We start from the raw sequence: 20,083 nt of genomic DNA on the forward strand, positions 1-20,083 counted from the left end.
TTGATGTAGTCAAAGTTATCCATTCTTCCCTTTGTACTTTATGCTGTTTTGGGATTTTGTTTAAGAAAGCCCTTTCTACTCTGAACTCATAAAGACATTGAATTTTATAGATTTTGATTCTTTTGAATTTCTATTTCATTTTTTATATTTTACATTATTACATTTCATTTTACATTATTTGAATCATTTGATAATCACTATAGTTTCTTGTGAAGTCTCTTCATTTGTCAGTACATTTTCTTAGACCTTTTATTTACACGATTATCATCTACAAATATTGAGTTTTTATTTTTCTTAGCAATTCTTAATATCTTGTGTGTCTTTTTCCAGTCTTTGCATTGTCAGACTTCTGTACCCTCTTGAACAGTAGTGAGATAGTGGATTTCTTAATGTTTTTTTCTATCATTTTTGCCAACCATAGATGAAATCCTTCTAAAGTTTTTTTATTTAATGTTATTAATGCAATTTATTATTATGCCATTACATTAATAAAGTTCCCTTCTATGTAACCTTCTAAGAATATTGAAAAAGAAGACTTTTATTACTTTTTACTTTAGTAGGATAATCCTACTGTTTTTTCTTTAAACAAAACACATTTTTTACTTGGTTGGAGAAAATTTTATTTATGACATTGGCATTGATATTCATAAATGAAATTGAACCATAATTATATTTTCTAGAATACCTTTATTGGGTTGTGTAGCTATAATAGCCTCATCAAAATGATTTTAGCAGCTTTTCTTTAATTGTGTTTTCTACATCAACTAGTGTACAATAGGAAGTAAAGGTGAATCACATGTAAAACTTTTTGGGCCTTGTATTTTGTAGGAGGGAAGTTTTTGCTTTTAAAACAATGTTGTTAATTTAACATGTATTTAAGATTTTATATTTCTTACTGCATTGTTGGCATTTTTACATTTTCTAGAACTATATTCATTTTTCTTCAATTTCAAATTTATTGACATTTACTTGCTTAGATTATAACAAAAATGTCTTATATTTACTTATGAAAAGTCTAGAAATAAGAACTTTAAAAGATTCTGAAATATTATTGACCACTATAAGCCAAGATATGATCAAATGCTAAAATTATACAATGTTCCCAGAAGAGTAGATTAAATTAGTGCTAAAACACAATGTTCCATTGATTTTTAATTTTATTTGGAAAAATATGTTAAGCATTGCTAAGACAGAAAAAAAGCAGTGAAGACCTGCCATGGCAGAGATTAAAGGGAAACAAATAATTAGTGTGATATAAAAGCGCATTCTACAGATAAATGAATAAATAAGTTAGTAGATTAAATAGAAGATTAAGAAATAAAAATTTTACATTTGATAAATAGCTTTCAAATCAGTACATATACATGATTTAACAAATCTTGTTAAGAAATGTGGTTATAAATTTAGATTAAAATTATATCTTTAAATTATGTTATAACACAAATATATATTTCAGATGAAGTAAAGATCTAAGGAAAAAATACGAAGTTTCAAAATTATTGCAGTAGAGTATATGAGAATGTTATTTAACATCACGTTAGGAAAGCTTTCCTAAGGAGAAAACAAAGAAGGAAAATAAATGGTATGTTTGCAACCCATCTAAGAGGAAAAATTAGCATACTTAACACACAAACTAACACAAAATATGAGTTCAGTCGATATATGTTCAAATAATATAGTAAGAAATTTCCAGAAGAAATAAAAATAGTAACAAATATATATAAAAATGCTAAATTTCACTAATAACACAGAAATACAGCTTTATGAAAATGAGATAATTTTCATGCATTAGACTGGAAATGAATTTTTAATGAAAAATTGTTAGAATTTAGTACTAAGATAAGGGAAATGGTCATTTTTATCCACTGACTTAGAAAATATAATTTGGTGATATCCTTAAACCTTTAAAAAAAATGTGTAAAACCGGCGAAACCCAGTCTCTACTAAAAATACAAAAAATTAGCCAGGCAAGGCCAGGCGCAGTGGCTCACTCCTGTAATCCCAGCACTTTGGGAGGCCGAGGTGGGCAGATCACGAGGTCAGGAGATCCAGACCATCCTGGCTAACACGGAGAAGCCCCATCTCTACTAAAAATACAAAAAATTATTCGGGCGTGGTGGCGAGCGCCTGTAGTCCCAGCTACTCAGGAGGCTGAGGCAGGACAACGGCATTAACCCGGGAGGTGGAGCTTGCAGGGGGCCGAGATCACGCCACTGCGTTCTAGCCTGGGTGACAGAGCGAGACTCCGTCTCAAAATAAATACATAAATAAGCCAGGGTTGGTGGCACGCACCTGTAGTCCCAGCTATTCAGGAAGCTAAGGCAGGAGAATCGCCTGAACCTGGGAGGCGGAGGTTGCAGTGAGCCGAGATCGTGTCACTGCACCTCAGTCTGGGTGACAGAGCAAGACTCCGTCTCAAAAAAACAAAAAAACAAACAAACAAAAAAAGTGTAAATAATTTGGCCTAGAAATTCCACTTTTAGAAATCTATCTTACAGAAATAGTAACATGTGTACACAAAGAAAGATGTATGGAAGGTTATTAATGTATTATTTGAATTTATGCATGTAAAGCATCTAAAAGTACCAAAATAAGGAAATTGCATATTACTTAATGCAATGGAATGCAAAGCCATTATTTTTAATGAGGTAAATCCATACATACTTACCTGAAAGAATGTTCATAATCTATTAATACGATTTTGTTTAAATGAAAGGTAGCTGGATGCTGATATGCATTCCATTTTGGCTGAAGTACCTGTGGGTAGATGTGTATGTGTGTTTATGTATGAATAACTGTAATGTGCCTTTACTGAGCATTTTACTAGCTGGTAAGAACTATTTCAAGAACTTTATTTGTGTTAACTCATTTCACCTTCATAACAATTCTATCACATAGTACTCCCATTTTAGAGATCATAAAATAGAGGTGCAAAGTAACTTGCCACAGCATTGCTAGAACTCGCAGAACAGGAAACTCAACTCAGGACAGCTAGTTCCAGAGCCTGTGCTCTTAACCACTAATACAGAGAGAAATGGAAGGAGGAACAGAAATGGTTGAATAGAGGAACAGAGATAGGCAGACAGACAGAAAGATAATGCATGGGCATGTCTATCAACTCAGCAATTTGAAAGGGATATCAAATTGTTAAAATGCTGTAACCTCCAAAAGATGGCATTTTATGAGTCAATGATGGGCACTGACTTCTATTTTTTTTTTTTTTTTTTGAGATGGAGTCTTGCTCTGTCGCCCAGGCTAGAGTGCAGTGGCGGGATCTCGGCTCACTGCAAGCTCCGCCTCCCGGGTTAAAGCCATTCTCCTGCCTCAGCCTCCTGAGTAGCTGAGACTGCAGGCGCTCACCACCACGCCCGGCTAATTTTCTGTATTTTTAGTAGAGACGGGGTTTCACCGTGTTAGCCAGGATGATCTCGATCTCCTGACCCCGTGATCTGCCCGCCTTGGTCTCCCAAAGTGCTGGGATTACAAGCGTGAGCCACAGCGCCGGGCCAAGGGCACTGAACTTCTTAAATAACATAATACTTGTTAAAATAGAGAGCGAGCAAGAAAGACATGATTATGGATGAGTGTAATTGTTCTATAATTTTCACATAAAAATAAATGTCAAAATTATACAATTGAGTGATGCTAAAATGACATGGAATATTTCTGTGCCTAACAAGTCAGGGTTTCCCAAATGGAAGGATGGAACTTTTGGGAATTCTGCTTTTAACCCCAACCACTCAAAGAAAAGATCTGTGTAGTATGAGTCCTAAACAAATTATAAATGGAAATGTACAGTATTATATCATGATCTTAATTTTGTGTAAAACGTTATCAGAGCATATCATAGCATACAACTATTTCAAGAACTTTATTTGTGTTCTATGATTAGGTTGTATGATTAGGGATAATTTTAATCTCATTTGTAATTGGTATTTTCAAAATTGTCTTCAGTAAACATGTGTAACCACAGCAATCAGAAAAAAATGCCATGTAGGTACTGAGATAAAGAAATGGTGGGAAAACAAAAAGAATTCTCCCTCATGTTTACTGCCCCAAGTATCCCAATGCCCTAAGACTTCCTGGGTGAAGCAAATTGCTCTCCATCTTTCTTTAGTAGGCCTCAGCTAGAAGTGTGAGTACCAGCTGTCCAGGGAATACTTGTTAAGCTGTTTATTTTAAAATTCTGTCATTTCAGGAGAGGAATTGGGTAGATACGGAGTTAATGAGGCTCCCTTTGCCAGCCTCAAAAGGCACTGTTCTCTGAAGTATGTAAAATAAAGTATCTTCAGAAAACCTTTCAGTCAGTTTGCTTACTCCATAGAAGCCTGTGATTTCAAGGAAGCCTCAAAATACCAAGAGTAAAAGGAGTTACAGTCAAATTGCATAATTTCAACTCATATAAAGGGAGGTTGTGATAAAAAGAGAATTGGCTAAAGGAAGTTATTTCTGGCTAGCAGAAAAAAATCTTCAAGCTTTAACTTTTAAAAACAACCTTCTATTTGGTTTAAATGAATTAATTAACCTTATTTTTGTAAGTATCTTTACAACAAAATGATAATCTGATCATATCTGACTTCCATCATTTTCTATGGTTACACAGTTCTAGCATTCAAGTATTGTTGACTTAGTCCTTGAAAATCTGAAGTTATTTCTCACAAAGTGGTAATGCCAGGGCTACAAATAAGCAAGCAAAACAGAATAAATTGTTAATTGTGATTATTAGTAAAATAGAGACATTTAGAAAAATCAAGCAAAAAAGATGACACAGGCTCAAACACCATTAGCCTCAATTTTATTATATTTTAGATGATATGATCTCCATTTATACAAATATAATTTTAAAGAAAAAAATACATTTAAATCATAGATTTTCATGAAACTTTCATCCTCAACCTTTCTTTTGGTCATAAGCATTCTTCAATGTATAAACTTCTAAAGTAATGATAATGTCTTCTGTAAATAATCAAACATGGGTTAGAAATTGCTTACATAATAAAATACTACATGACAGTATTCAGAAGAAATGTCAAATCAACCAACTATGACCTTCTGTAGTAAGTAGGTTTACAAAAATGGACCATATATCACACCAGCAGACATTCAACAGCAATAAAACCTTCACTTTAGTACTGAACCTTGGACTATGATAGTTCACGGCTCAGTATTACTTTATAGTTATAGTGTTATGTGTAGTTCAAAAATAATTGACTTATGAAAGGGAAGGTCCAAAATCCTGATTGAAGCTTTTTTTAAAATGAATGCTTTTTTGGGCCAGGCGCGGTGGCTCACACCTGTAATCCCAGCACTTTGGGAGGCCGAGGCAGGCAAATCACAAGGTCAGGAGACCAAGACTATCCTGGCTAACATGGTGAAACCCTGTCTCCACTAAAAAATACAAAAAATTAGCCGGGCATGGTGGCAGGCGCCTGTAGTCCCAGCTACTCGGGAGGCTGAGGCAGGAAAATGGCATGAACCTGGGAGGCGGAGCTTGCAGTGAGCGGAGATCGCGCCACTGCACTCCAGCCTGGGTGACAGAGTGAGACTCCGTCTCAAACAAACAAACAAAAAAAAAAGTGCTTTTTTTTTAAGCTCTAGTTTGTTTAGAATGAGCCGAAAGGATAGAAATACACTTCCCTGGAATGTATTTTCACTTCTAAGTGAAGCTTTGATAGGTACTGGGAAAAAGGGTGCTTGCTGATTATCAACTGATTTTGTTGATTGTGTGCTCAGGGCTTTGACATACATAATCTCTTTTAATCCTCACAATGCTCAGGTCCCCTGATTCCAGGTTCCATGCTTATACCCTCAAATAATTTGGTAAAACAAACGTTAAGTTATTACAATTTAGCAGGACTACCAGTAAAAGAAATGTATTTTTAATTACATTATTTCATTATTTACATAACAAAAAGAAAGCAAATAAATAGCACATTCAAAGCATTTACCTCTCCTGGGGGAAAAAAAAGTGCAGTCCCTGTCTTTCGTCTGTTTAGTTTCAACAATTCTGGGATCACGATGCAATGATATAAATAAAATGTCTCTCAACTCTGAGATTCTATCCCTGAGGAATGAAGATCGCTTGAAGCTGATTCATTTTTCCCAACCCATTTTAGTGAATTGCACAATACATCAATTATATTATTTGACATTGTTTTTTATTCAGAAGAATAACATATGCAACATTCCCCTCTAGGTATTAATATTCTAGAACACTTACCTTGAGTCCAATCACATGGCCCCAAACCTCAAACCTCCTGACTCTTGGTAAAGACTTATTCACATTGGGTGTTTCTTCTTGGACTGAGGTTTGTAAATTGATGAAAATATAAATGTAATTTAATGTAAAACAAACAATTCAATCATATCTAGTCAGCATGTATTACCATAAAGCCAGGGAATCAAATAATGAGACATGAATCTCTAAGTGAACCTTCAAACTTGAGAGAGAAAACACACTTCAGAGTGTGGGAGCTGCTATGATGTAAGCAGATCTGTAGTGCTGGGAGCACAGAGGATGCTGGAGTTTAATGGATCCGGGGGAATCAGGACCCTAAGGAAGCAGACTTTAAAGAATTAGGAACTTTAACAGACAGATATGGAAGAAGGGCAATAACATAAATGGAAGGAAATTATTTACTTTTAGGAAACTAGGGTATGAGAGAGGAAGAGAAAATAAAGGCCTGGAAAGGAAATTGGCACTTGGTTTTGGTGACCATTTTTTTGTGTAGAAAATGGGCAGTCCTTATCTGGACTCTGGAAACATTATTCGTTGAAGATTGAATTTGGAGAAATGAATTAATCACTTGTTAGTCTCAGTGGAGTTTACTGCCACTTACTATGTACCAGGTACTTTTCCAGGTTTATATGTATTTATCCATTTAATCCTCATGACAATTCTACAAGGAAATTTCTGTCAGTATCCCCATTCCACAGATGAGAAAACTGAGACACATAATGTTTAGTAACTTGCCCCAGCTCAGTGAGCTGAAATGGGGGAGAGCAAGGATTCAACCTAGGTCAAAGCCATATTTTAAGTTAGGCCGCTTAACTTTCACTGCATGTCTCTACTGAAGATCAGAGGAGGAGCAAGAGAGTAGGCTACTAGGGATGGATTGGGTTGTTGATTGAATATGGAGATAGAGAGTGTTAGGTCAAAATTAAATGATGCTGTTAGTGAAATTAGAAAAAAATAGAAGTATGTTTGGATAAAACGATAAGATTGTTGTGAGTATGTTGAACCTGACCTCAGCAGGACCAATCAGGTAGCTATATCTATCAGGGAGTTGGAAGTTTAGATCTGGAGCTCACTTAGCCAGGAGAGGACTAGGGTCAGGAGAGTGAGGCACTTGCCTCATGCACAAAATTAATAGGACGAAAAAAAAGAAAAAAATAAATCAAGTATTTTAGTATATAAAATGGTATTTCAATGCAGCACTTTTTTAAATATCAAAATGCCAAAACTATTAACTATCAAAGTGGTTTTTTTGTTTGTTTTGTTTTGTTTTGTTTTTTGAGACAGCGTCTCGCTCTGTCTCCCAGGCTGGAGTGCAGTGGCGCGATCTCGGCTCACTGCAAGCTCTGTCTCCTGGGTTCATACCATTCTCCTGCCTCAGCCTCCCGAGTAGCTGGGACTACAGGCGCCTGCCACCACAACTAGCTCATTTTTTGTATTTTTAGTAGAGACGGGGCTTCATCGTGTTAATCAGGATGGTCTCGGTCTCCGGACCTCGTGATCCGCCCACCTCGGCCTCCCAAAGTGCTGGGATTACAGGTGAGCCACCGCGCCTGGCCCAAAGTTTTAAGTAGTGGAAGGATCAGTACTTTTCCTTTGTCTCAGCCTGTACAGCACTATTAACAATCCTGTCTCTATTTGAAATGTTATATCATGATATTTTGCATTAATTTTGAGCTTTAAAATATCACCTTAAAATAGTATTTATCTTGAATGCTACTTTGTTGTTGTTGTTTTTTGTGCCTCTTTAACTTTTGCATCCTAGGCATCTGTCTTACTTGCCTCACACTAGCTCTGGCCTAACCTAGAGGGAATTTCACTTTCATCTATGCCAAAGCTTCTTTTTATTTCTTCAAGAAAGGAATGATCACTGAAATTGAAACTGAACTTGAGTCACCTCTGGTTTTTAAATTATCTTAAGTCTAGAGCACCAGTTCTTATATTTTTTTTCGTCAGGAGGAAGAGAACACATGATTTCAGTCTACAGATAAGGAAACTGAGACCTAATGGCTCAAAGTTAAAACTAAGTTTCTTAGTGCTGCATGGGACATACTAGATCAGAAGCTTCTCTAGATACAACCTTGAAGAAAATAAAATTATAAAGTATGCTTCAGGGAAAAACACCTGGCCAAATAATTTAGATTGAAAGAATACGTTTTTGGGAAGAGCAAGTACTTTTGAATGAGAGAGAGAACTTGAATTCCCTCTGGCTACTCATCAGCTGGGTGACTGACCTACGGCAAACTCCAATGCTTCAGTTCCCTCATCAATAAAATGAGGCTTCATATCCACCTCTCACTGTTTTGGTCAGGAGACAAAAAAAGAATGTAGCTAATAAAATGTATCCATCAGGATCTCAACTTATAACAGAGCATGCATGCAAAATAGGAAAATTCCAGGAGATTTTTAGGAAGCTATATACAAAAGAACAGAGGCAGAGAAAACAAAAGGAATAAAACATGTAAGGGGAGAGTTGCTATAACCCAACAGGAGACAAAAAGTCAGACACAGTTATTCGCCTTTAAAAGAACAGTGACTTTTTGCCGAAGGAGCCAAGGAAATAAATACTCCAGCCTCACTCTCTTTTCTCCCTCTGGTCTCCAACCAAGCCTCAAGCCAGAGGACATCAGAGCCCACTTGATTTAGCTCTTGTAGATCAACCTCAAGGGAAGATGGAAGGGTGCAGGATAGAGAAGATATCTAAAGGAGCAAAAGGAAGCTCACCACCACATAAAAATCGTTCCTAATTATTGAGTGTTTTCTGTGTAACAGACACAAATACCTTATATGTGTCGACTCATTTAAACCAAATAATCTTATAAGGCAAATATTATTATTTTCCCATTTTAGAGATGAGGAACATGAGGCTGGCTGTGTGTAGTTAAGTAACTTCCTGAAAGTCTCAGAACTAAGGATGAAAGCAGGAATTGAATCAAGGTAATGTGTACTATAGCCTGTTATTGTCAAAGATCAGTAAGTGGTAGTAATTGGTTTCATAATTATCGTCACTACATAAAAGCTATTTAATCCCAACCAATTATATTTCCAGGGTTTTATCTCGATTATAATACTGCGAATGCATAATAAAGTATGTTCAATATGCTATTTGTAACACTGTATTGGCAAAATATACACAAAATTTAAATGCCTAATGTTGGGGCTCGGAAACCAATATCACAAAATGTGACACTTTGACATGCTGAAATGAAGAAGGCTTAAGTTTTCTTTGACCTTCCTTCACCAATCCTCTCTTTCCCAAAGCACAGAATGAAGGTATTCTCTGAAGTTCCCTTATCTGCCTAAAGTCTCGACTTGCCAAAGAAGAAAACAGTTACCTCTGGTCTCTTCCCTGACTTTCCACAAACTGAACTCATATTGCAGAAAGAAAGACTGAAGTCTGTCAACACACACGGAGAGCTCTGCAGGCTTAACATACTTTGTCTCAGGCCACTGTATGTTCTTCAAACCCATTGAATTCCCCTAAAAATCATTTTCTAACCCCCCAAATCACCCAAACATCACCCATCTGCCTTTCCTCTAATAAGGAGGTACAACCCTCTGTACCTCATTGGGATATTGGCCAATCACTCTGTGATTCTCCCCCATGCCCGCTGATAAATTTGTATGCCATTTGTCCTGTTAATCTGCCTTTTGTGACTTGATTTTTCAGTGAAACTTCAGAGGGTAGAGGGGAAGTTTTCCCTTGGCCCCTACACTATGAACTGAGATAGACAAAATAAATTAGTATGTTTATAAAGTGGAATACCATATGGTCAGTAAAAACCGGTAGCTCTATGAGTACTGTGTGTTGATACACAGACACACACACACACACACACACACACACACACACACACACACGGGGGGGGGGATTCGAAAAGGTTATATGTTACATTTTCTGTTAAAAATTTAAAATAACTACATTACCTATATTCTTGTTGACAAAATTTGAGTGTCTGGAAAAATACATAAGAAACTGGTAACGTAATTGCCTTTGGGGAAAGCAACTGGGTGGCAGGGTGAAATGGAGATAATTTTTTATTGCACACATTTTGTACTTTTAATTTTTTTACCATGGTCATGTAATAACCTATTAAAACATAATTTAATTAAGGAAAAAAATCTAATTTTGCATTATTATTGACCTTCCAGGGATTCATGTAATTTGAGAAATTGAATGAAAACAATTTTACATGCATGAAATTCAGCTTTCTTACTCTATACATCCTGAGTGATTTGCCTTTTTCAGTAACAGAATCCTTTGCTATACCAGCTTGTTAAATGAATGCCAAATCAAGAGTAAAATTTCCATCTGTATTCCATAGTGTTTTAGCCATGCTGCAAAAGCAAAACCTGTAGGTAAAACAAAGAAAATTATCACCTTGAAGCTAGGTAACAGGTAACCCAGAAGTCCGGCCAAGCATAAAATTACAGCCACAAACAGCCCTGCAGAGAACATCTCAGGAGGGTGGCTGCTGGGTTTTTGTTGTTGTTGTTTTCATCTTTCTTGGCCAAAGGAAGCAGGTGTTAAGAGAGCTCAACCACAGCTCCTGAACTCTGAGATTTACAGGGCTCTGTCACCTGGGGTAAGACTGCCGTTCTTCCAGGTTTTCTTCCTGTCCAAGAAATCTGACATGCTGTTTTTCATGGTATTTTCAAACTGGAAGATCGAGACAGAAACTTTGGTCATCAGGAATGCAGAGATTGCCCAATGAAATGACAGAATTGATCATTAGGATGCTTGTTACTCAAAAAGCCCATTTTTTAAAGAAGGATGTATTAAAATTATTCCAGCATGCTAATGTGGCACACTCCTCTGCTGCCTAGCGGCAGGTGTTGCTATTAGCAGAGGAAGCCTTGTTCTAAGAATTATTCTAGAGGGCCAGAAAGAACAGGTATTACTCCACCCGAGTAAACGCTGACTCAACTCTGCAGGGCTGGCGCGCTCTTTCCTCACCTCACCCCTCCTGCCAGGCACAACTGAGATCCAGAAATAACAGGATTAGCGAGAGAAGGGGAAATATGCAGGACGGTGGTGATGGGTATGCACAAAGGAGTGCCAAGCAGTTTTAATCGTTAATGTTCTTCGTCTATTGCTAGAGAAAATGTCTTTCCTTGGAGGAGGCATTGGCACGAGTTACTATAAACTCCCTCTGAATCTCAAGACTTCTGGGACGCCGATTCCGCTCCTGGCCTGGGGCAGGGCGTGGGAGCTTGGAAGCCAGCGCTGCGCTCCCCGTGGGAAGCGATCGCCTCCTCCGTCAACTCGCGCCTGGGCACTTAGCCCCTCCCGTTTCAGGGCGCCGCCTCCCCGGATGGCAAACACTATAAAGTGGCGGCGAATAAGGTTCCTCCTGCTGCTCTCGGTTTAGTCCAAGATCAGCGATATCACGCGTCCCCCGGAGCACCGCGTGCAGGAGCCATGGCGCGGGAGCTATACCACGAAGAGTTCGCCCGGGCGGGCAAGCAGGCGGGGCTGCAGGTCTGGAGGATTGAGAAGCTGGAGCTGGTGCCCGTGCCCCAGAGCGCTCACGGCGACTTCTACGTCGGGGATGCCTACCTGGTGCTGCACACGGCCAAGACGAGCCGAGGCTTCACCTACCGCCTGCACTTCTGGCTCGGTAAGGGACGGCGGGCGGCGGGACCCCGACGCACCAAGGCCGGCGAGGGGAGGACGTAGGGGTCTGAGATTTGCAGGCGTGGGAGTAAAGGGGACCGCAAACTGAGCTAGGCTGGAGACCTGTCGCGCCACTCGCGCCCCCACGGGGCTGCCCTTTGGGGCCGGCCACTTTCTCCCTACCGAAGTCAACTCGCCGGCTGCAAACGCGGGGCTCAGGCGTTGTCCGCAATTGACTTACCTCGCAGCCTTTGACCTTTGCCAGGTGTAGTTCCTGGACTTTGGAGCTGGTGACTGGCTTCTTCCCCTTTCACCTTCAAGTATCCAAACGCCACTCTTGTCCAGGGGCGCTGCCTCAGCGCACACCGTCTCTGGCCAAGCCCCGCTCACCTTCCGACAAACTCAGTCCTGCTTTCCCTGTCGGGATGGAGAGGAAGTCATAAAGTCTGGGGGCATCTGCCGCCGCTAGGAAGAAGTCCTTTTCTTTTTCTTCACACATTATTTTTATTTGTTGCTTTCGGGCACTGGCTTATTTTCTCTATGATTGCGGGAATTATTGTTCCGGGCTTCTTTAAAACAGGATTCTACCCGCACCATGCTGCTTGTGGGTCTGGTAGACAAAAACTCCGCTTCATTAGGAAGCTGGCGTCCTCAGATAGAAGCAAGAAAAAAATACAGATATTTTATATACAAATAAATAGCTCTATATGGGTATTTCATATATTTATGTAGACTGCTTTATTGTTATTATTTATTATTTATTTTAGCAAGGACACAAGATGGAACAGAAACGGCTCCTTCAGCAGTAGTAATTATTTTGAGCTGCGTTCGTGCCAGGCTGTCAGGACACTGGGCCTTGTGTGTTCTTTTTCCACCTTCTACTTTTACTCATAAACATCCTGAATGTCCAGCCTCTCCCCAGGAGGTCTTGTGCCAGTGGGCACACCCTGTCTAACAACATGCCGATTCTCTGAGCCTTTTTGCCTTCTTTTAAAACTAGCTAGCCTGCCCAGTACTCGTGTTTGTTTAGTTTTATCCCTGAGCTTAGGAGGAAAACACACAAAACCACACACACTTACACATTTTTGAGTCCCTGAAAGCCAACACTGTAATTTCTAACATTTGAAGATTTTAAGAAACAAAATAGTAGAAAACATTGAGTAGTGACTGTCTAAACATTGGCAAACACCTGGAACAGGCATTTGAGAAATGAGAAATGAAAAATACGTAGATGAAGATAAGACTTTTAATTATAACATTTGGAGTCAAAAATTTGTGTTAGCTTGAGGAGGCAGAGAAGGCTCAGCCTGAGTTCTGAACACATTTTGGCTTCTTGTTGCATTGCTGTTATTCCTATTATAATGTTGTAATACACAGTCATCTATTTGTATTTTCTGCCAGAAAAGACTGAAACTTTTATAACCCATGTTCAAGAATGAATGATGCCAGATAGAATAATGATGTCCTTACAGAGGACTTTCCATGCAGAACTTAAATCTAGTATGAATGAAAGTGTTTGAAATGCCACATTTGCCATTTGAGTAAATTAAAATGTGAAATAATGCCATATCTTACTGTAGACAGCAGTTAAGTTTGACTTTGTCAGATGACCGCAAGGGAGATTTGAACACAATTCTTTAATTCTATACATTTTTATCCAAGTTGACCTCTTAACTACTATATTTTGTAGGGTTTACAGATTCATCTTATTCACTTACTTATCTACTTAACTATCCACTTGATGCCCATAAATTTCAGAAATATAATAGAAAATGGTTTGGGCAGAAACATTTATAATCTTAAAGACATGCTAAAACTGAAGTCAATAACATGTTAATAACAAGCAAATTCATTCAGTAATTATTCAATATGGCCAGTACTGTACAAGGCACTTGTGGATATGAATAATTAATGAAACTTCTCTAAAAGTTCATCACCTCAAAGGTGCAAAAAGACAAAAAGTGATATAACACAGGTAGAATGTGATAATTACTGTGAAAGCACAAAGTTTCTGTGGTTATTGGGAAACAGAAGCCTTTAGAGAAAAAAAAAATGAGAGTACTTGGAAGTGTTTTTGTGTCAAGAGAGAATCATGGAGAGAAAAAAAGCTTCAAGTAAAATAGTCAACAGGACTTTCAGATGGGATTGCCCAACAGCTCTTCCTACTTCAGTTCCCTAAGAAAACAGAATTTCATCCAAAATAGTGTAGTCTAAGACCTAAATTAGGATGAATCCGTGAGGATTCATCAGAGAGACAGATTTAGAGAAAGTCACAGGAGAGAGAGCTGAACTTCCAGGGGAAAAGAACATTTGGTTAAAGGAAATCAGCCGGAAGAAAGAGAAACTAAAGTTAAACTGAGATGAAAAAAGGTGCATAGCATAGAAATGAAGAAACAGGCCAAATGGGAGGCAAAAAGGGGAAACAGGAAGAAGTTGGACCTAGAACAAGAGAGAACAGAGGGGGAGAGTCGTCTTTCCTGGTCTCTCCCTCAGTGTTTCCATAACACTTGGCATATCTCAGATTATTTTATTGTATTAACATTACATGCTTAAATGTATTAACATCATATGCTTAAATGTAATGAAAGTAAAAATTTATTGCAAAGAACTTAAATGTTATTGCATTAGCCCTTCTTTAAAAACATTTCAGCTTTGCACCTAGCAGTTTAAATGCATCCATTCACCTTCTGTTTGTAGTTCCTTATAGCGCCAAATCAATGGGTAGGTCTAGATAGTAAAACTGCTCCCTGTCACATCCCTAACCTAAGGTACAAACACTTATCCTCACTCTTTCTCTTTGCCAGTTTTAAACTTCACACAAATATATTTTAAAGCAGTATACATTTATGTTATAAGTGGGCTATACCAGGCCTTGTGCAATGCCCTGGGAATCCAAAGGATTGGATTACAATATACGATACAAAGAACTTATACGAAGGACTGGCTAGAAACTGGATCATTTACATTGCTGGAGCATGGGGGTGGGTACATGCAATGGTACAGCACTCTGGAAAAGAGTTTAGTAGTTTCTTACAAAACCAAATATACTACTACCATATGAGTCAGCAATTGCATTCATAGGTATTTATTCCAGAAAAATGAAGTTTTGTATTCACATGAAAACCTGTACCTGAATGTCCACAGCAGTTTTATTTGAATAAACAAACACTAGAATTAGCCCAGATGCTTTTCAACAGGTGACTGGTTAAACAAGTTGTACATCTGTACCAACTAATACTACTCAGCAATAAAAAGGAACAAACTATTGATACATACAACAACTTGGATGAAGCTCCAGGGAATCATGCTGAGTGAAAAACCCTAAGAGGCTTTATACTGTATGATCCCATTTATATAAAATTTTTGAAATGACAAAATTTTAGATTTGGCATTGCCGTTGGTTACAGATAGGGTGAAGAGGGGATGATGTGGGCAGGAGAAGAGTGTATTATAAAAGGGCAACTTGAAGGATGTTTTTGGTGGAACTATACAGCATCTTGATTGTGATAGCAGATGTATGAATTTACGCATGTGATAAAATTTTATAGAACTCAATGCACACACACACGAGTACAAGTAAAACTGAGAAAATACTAATAAAATAGGTGGATTATATCAATGCCAATATCCTGGTTGTGGTATTCAGTGCTATACTGTACTATACATTAATATGTTAAGCTATACTGTAATTTTACAAAGTTGCCACTACTGGTGGAAATTGGGTCTATTGATCTGTGTCTATCCTTCAATAGTACCAATCTGTTTTAATCACGTTAGCTATGTAGTAAACCTTAGTATCAGGTAGAGTGATTCCCCCCACTTTATGCTTGTTTGTCAAGATTATTTTAGCTATTCCAGGGCCTGCGCCTCACTATATAAATTTTGCAATAAGCGTGTATATGTCTATAATAAACCTTACTGTGATTTTGGTAAGAATAACATTAGGCCTATAGATCAATTTGTGAAGGATTGACATCATTATTATGTGGAGTCTTAAAATCCATGAACACTAAGCGTTTACATTTACTTAGGTCTTCCTTGATATTTTGCATGCCATTTTGTAATTTTCAGCATACAGATCCTGTACATGTTTTTAAACTACATGCCTGAGTATTTCAGTTTCTTTGGAGTGATTGTCAATAGCATTGCGCCTTTAATTTCAGTTTCAGCATGTTCATTGTTTCTATATAGAAATGTGACTGATTTTTTGTGTTACTGATGAATCTTGTATCCTGCTAATGTGCTCAATGTACTTTTTATTTCTAGGAGAGTTGTTTTTTTTTTTTGGATAGGTCTCTTAGAGTTCACTATGTAAACAATATTGTTGTCTCTAAATAGAGACCTTTTTATTTCTTCATATTCAATTTGTATGCCTTTTTTTTTCTTTTTCTTACTTTATTGCAGTGGTTAGAACTTGCTGTACTATGTTGAATAAGAGTGGTGTGAGTGCACACCCGTTTTCTGGATTTTATGGGAAAAACATTTAGTCTTTTACTGTTCAGCATTGTTAGCTCTGTGTTTTTTGTTGACTCTAATTATCGTTTGAAGGTGTTCCTCTCTATTCCTAATTTGACTTATTTTATTTTATCATGAATGGCTGTTGGATTAACCTAGTTTTAAATCTCTCTTTTTATCTATAAAATCATTACATCCACAAAATACTTATAGAAATTCATAGGATGTACACAAGTCTAACATAATATAAAATAACACGGCACAGCATAGTATAACAGAACATAAAAGACACCGGTAAAATCAGTGTAGGGAAACAACAAATGGAAATCATAAGCAGATTCATAGGGGAAAACTAAACTGATTCTTAAGCAGACTTTATACACAAAGTTCATAAGTTTCTAAACACTTTCTGGAATTCCATCATGCTACAACTGGATTTGATTCTAATTTTCGCATCCAAAGGCTGACATTGGCTTCATCAAGACTGTCAACCTCATTCAGGCATCCTGTTTTATTCATACAGATATTCCCTGGCCAACCACATTACATAAGCATCAGCAAATGATAGGATAATTTAATTAACTTACTTTCAGTTCATTCATTAACTTCATGCCTGTCCATTTACATCTACCTAAAGAGATTCAGGTTTCAACTTGCAGTCAGGTAAGGACGCTTATGTCAAATACATCATCTTTAACACCTTTGATGTTAACCTTGATTCCAAGTTATCTCTTAAAGCATCTCTCTTAAGGCATCATAAAAATCTACATCTGCATCTTTATGGTATTCTCAGTTAGGGTTCGGATCCCAAATCAGCAGAAGAATGACACCAGAGTCCTTTCAGATTGCAAAATTGCCGGTGTGTCAAATACTTAACTTTGACCACAGCAAGTTCACAAAATTGTTATCACGTCAAGTAATCTTCTAGCTACTGAGTTGTTTTTTTGTTGTTGTTGTTGTTTTTTCCCCTCAGAAGATACTTGGTATATGAGTCTCATTTGAGAGTAAGAGGGGAATTGTAAGGAAATCTGATTCTTTCTTTAATACAACTGACTGATTTCCCTTCTTCAACTTTGGTGAATACTCTCAGTTAGGGTTGTTCATGTGAACTATTAAATTATTACAGCTTCTAAGCTTTTATGCATCAGTTATCTATGGAAGAAATTAACATACCTTGTCACTATAAAATTGTACCGCTAATGAGAGCCTGAGTACAAAAAAATACCCACAAGTGTACTGGAGTTTTTAAGAACCTGTGCTTCAGAGTCACACAAACCTACATCTGGTCTTTTTCTCCCAAAAGTTGGTTTATGACCTCAGAAAAGTTACCCAGCCTCTCTAAGCCTCCATTTTCTCTGTTCCAATCTAGTAGAAAATAGGTTCTGCTTTATGAGGTTGCTTGAAGATTAAATGAGATCATCCATGTAAAACATTGGCATAGTGTCTGGCCCATAGGGGTAGTATAAATGTATAATGTTGGCTATTATTATTTCTAGAGTCATTTAAGATTTTTATTACAGCTTGGATGTAGTAAAGAGTTTGAAGTGTTTTCCATAAAATGTGAGTGCCCCTCCTGACTGTCCGTACTGTAACCTTTATGTACACTACAGACACTGGTTCTTAGGAATTGTTTTGACCTTAGTGAAGTTACCTGGATGTGATGTGTATTACAATTGTGAAAATTAAATGTATGTTGTATGTGAAATACCTGGAACAATACCAAGTACATTAACACTTAATAAATGTTAGCGTGCTGCTTCCTTTGCTCTTTCTTTCCTCCAGAGATCATTATTTCATTCAAACAGAACCAGTCAGATAGTGAAGTAGGGAAAAAGACCAAAAAATAGGGGTAAAATTAAATTATATTCATTTTCCCATTGTAAAAACCACTTATTTAATTATGGCTCTGATGCTCATATTTCTCACAAACATCAGTTAACATATTGACATATCATAAAATCAAAGAGTTATCCTAATAAAGGCTAAACCACTTGTCAAATGTTTTCATAGTCTGATCTTATTGACCTTACCAAATTAATGCTTACTTAAATCTCATTGGAATAGATTGTTTTATCTTCTTGAGCAACTTCACACAACAGTGTTTCTTTTTAAAATTTTTAAAGGAATTGGAAAAAGCAGAAACAAAAACAGGCCGGGCACGGTGGCTCATACCTGTAATCCCCAACAATTTAGGAGGCCAAAGCCAGAGGACTGCTTGAGGCCAGGAGTTTGAGACCAGCCTGGGCAACATATGGAGACCTTTTCCCTACAAAACACTTTTTTGAGAATTAGCAAAGCATGGTGGCACGCACCTGTAGTCCAAGCTGCTTGTGAGAGTGAGGTAGGAGGATCGCTTAAGCCCCAGAGTTTGGGGTTACAGTGAGCTATGATTACGCCATTGCATTCCAGGCTTAGCAACAGAGCAACACCCTCTCTCAAAAAAAAAATAGACTAAAAAAATTGTTAATTATTAGCAAAATAATGTATTACATACAGTATTTTAGCTAAAAGATCTTTGTGTAGAAGACTGTTGGATTGATACATAATTGAAATGAAAATTTCTGACTTCTTTCATATCAGAAATTCTGCCTTAATCCTTTCTCTTGCTTGATAATTGAGGTGCTGTTGTTCACTGTTTTAGGAAAGGAGTGTTCCCAGGATGAAAGCACAGCTGCTGCCATCTTCACTGTTCAGATGGATGACTATTTGGGTGGCAAGCCAGTGCAGAATAGAGAACTTCAAGGATATGAGTCTAATGACTTTGTTAGCTATTTCAAAGGCGGTCTGAAATACAAGGTAAGCAGCTCCCTCAGTTTCCATTATGAATCCCTTTCTCCTCTTGTCCATCCATACCTCCTGTCTTCATAGAATGACAGTTCGTTGAGGGCAGGGGTTTTTGTTTTATTTGCTTTTGTTTTAATCTGTTTTGTTCATGGATTTATCCCCAGTACCTGCTGGATACAAAGTAGGTGTTCAATAAATGTTTGTGAATTGTGTGGTACGATATGTGAAATATTGTGAAAATTTAATTTGATAGGTTAATTTTTTAAAAGAGCTTTCAGTTGTGTCTTCACAAGATACCTTTTTAATATTTTGTAGCTATTTCAACATTTAAATTTTGGTAATTTGGGTCTTAAAAGTTTTCGTTTTTGCTATTCTAGAAAATCTCTGAAGTTTCTGCAAGTAACCTAAGCCTTCAAAATCTCAGTTGTTCTGGAATATATTAATACAGTATTTATAATAATTATAATTTTAGTAACTGTAAAGAACTATACATGTATTTCCAAAATAGTGTGGTTTGATCTTAGAAGGGATGCAGATGAAAATTTTGAGCTTAAAATTCTGCAGGTAAACTACACACACGCACATACACAGTTTATGCACACTGGTCTGAAACACTGATGAATTGGCTTTACTTCTGAAAATAAACAAGAACAAATAGTTAAATGGTTCTATCCCTTTAAGGCAGCCTTCAGTATAGGACAGGTTTTTTTTGTTTTTTTTTTTTGGCATCCTCCTAGTTAGCTTTCCAGACTGGCCCTCCCTTCACCATTCCTGCCACTCACCCCTCCACACGTGTTCAGTTAAAGTGTGAGGAATACCCTCCCCAGACAAACATCACAGATTTCCGAAATCAAACACGCTCCAGCAAGTGTTCTGCACACCCCACTGCCCTGCCCTGTGAGCATGCTACCCTAGTGAAGACCTGAAACCTTAGAGCTTCACTACAATTCTGACTGTAATACTAAGTCCGCTTACTAACATGGCGAGGTTTA

The 20,083-nt window shown here is 37.6% G+C and overlaps 1 protein-coding gene across 1 annotated transcript in view; it reads left to right on the forward strand.

Moving 5' to 3' along the window:
- The first annotated feature begins 9,085 nt into the window (after positions 1–9,085).
- SCIN (scinderin) overlaps positions 9,086–20,083 on the forward strand; it is an 84,686-nt gene continuing 73,688 nt past the window's right edge. The window contains exons 1-3 of the mRNA XM_003825001.4: positions 9,086–9,172; positions 11,336–11,856; positions 18,949–19,103. Of these exons, the coding sequence (XP_003825049.1) occupies positions 11,658–11,856; positions 18,949–19,103 (354 nt within the window). The 5' untranslated portion in view covers positions 9,086–9,172; positions 11,336–11,657. The remainder of the gene's footprint in view (positions 9,173–11,335; positions 11,857–18,948; positions 19,104–20,083) is intronic.

Source organism: Pan paniscus, chromosome 6, assembly GCF_029289425.2.
Source record: "Pan paniscus chromosome 6, NHGRI_mPanPan1-v2.0_pri, whole genome shotgun sequence".
Lineage (NCBI taxonomy): Eukaryota > Metazoa > Chordata > Mammalia > Primates > Hominidae > Pan > Pan paniscus.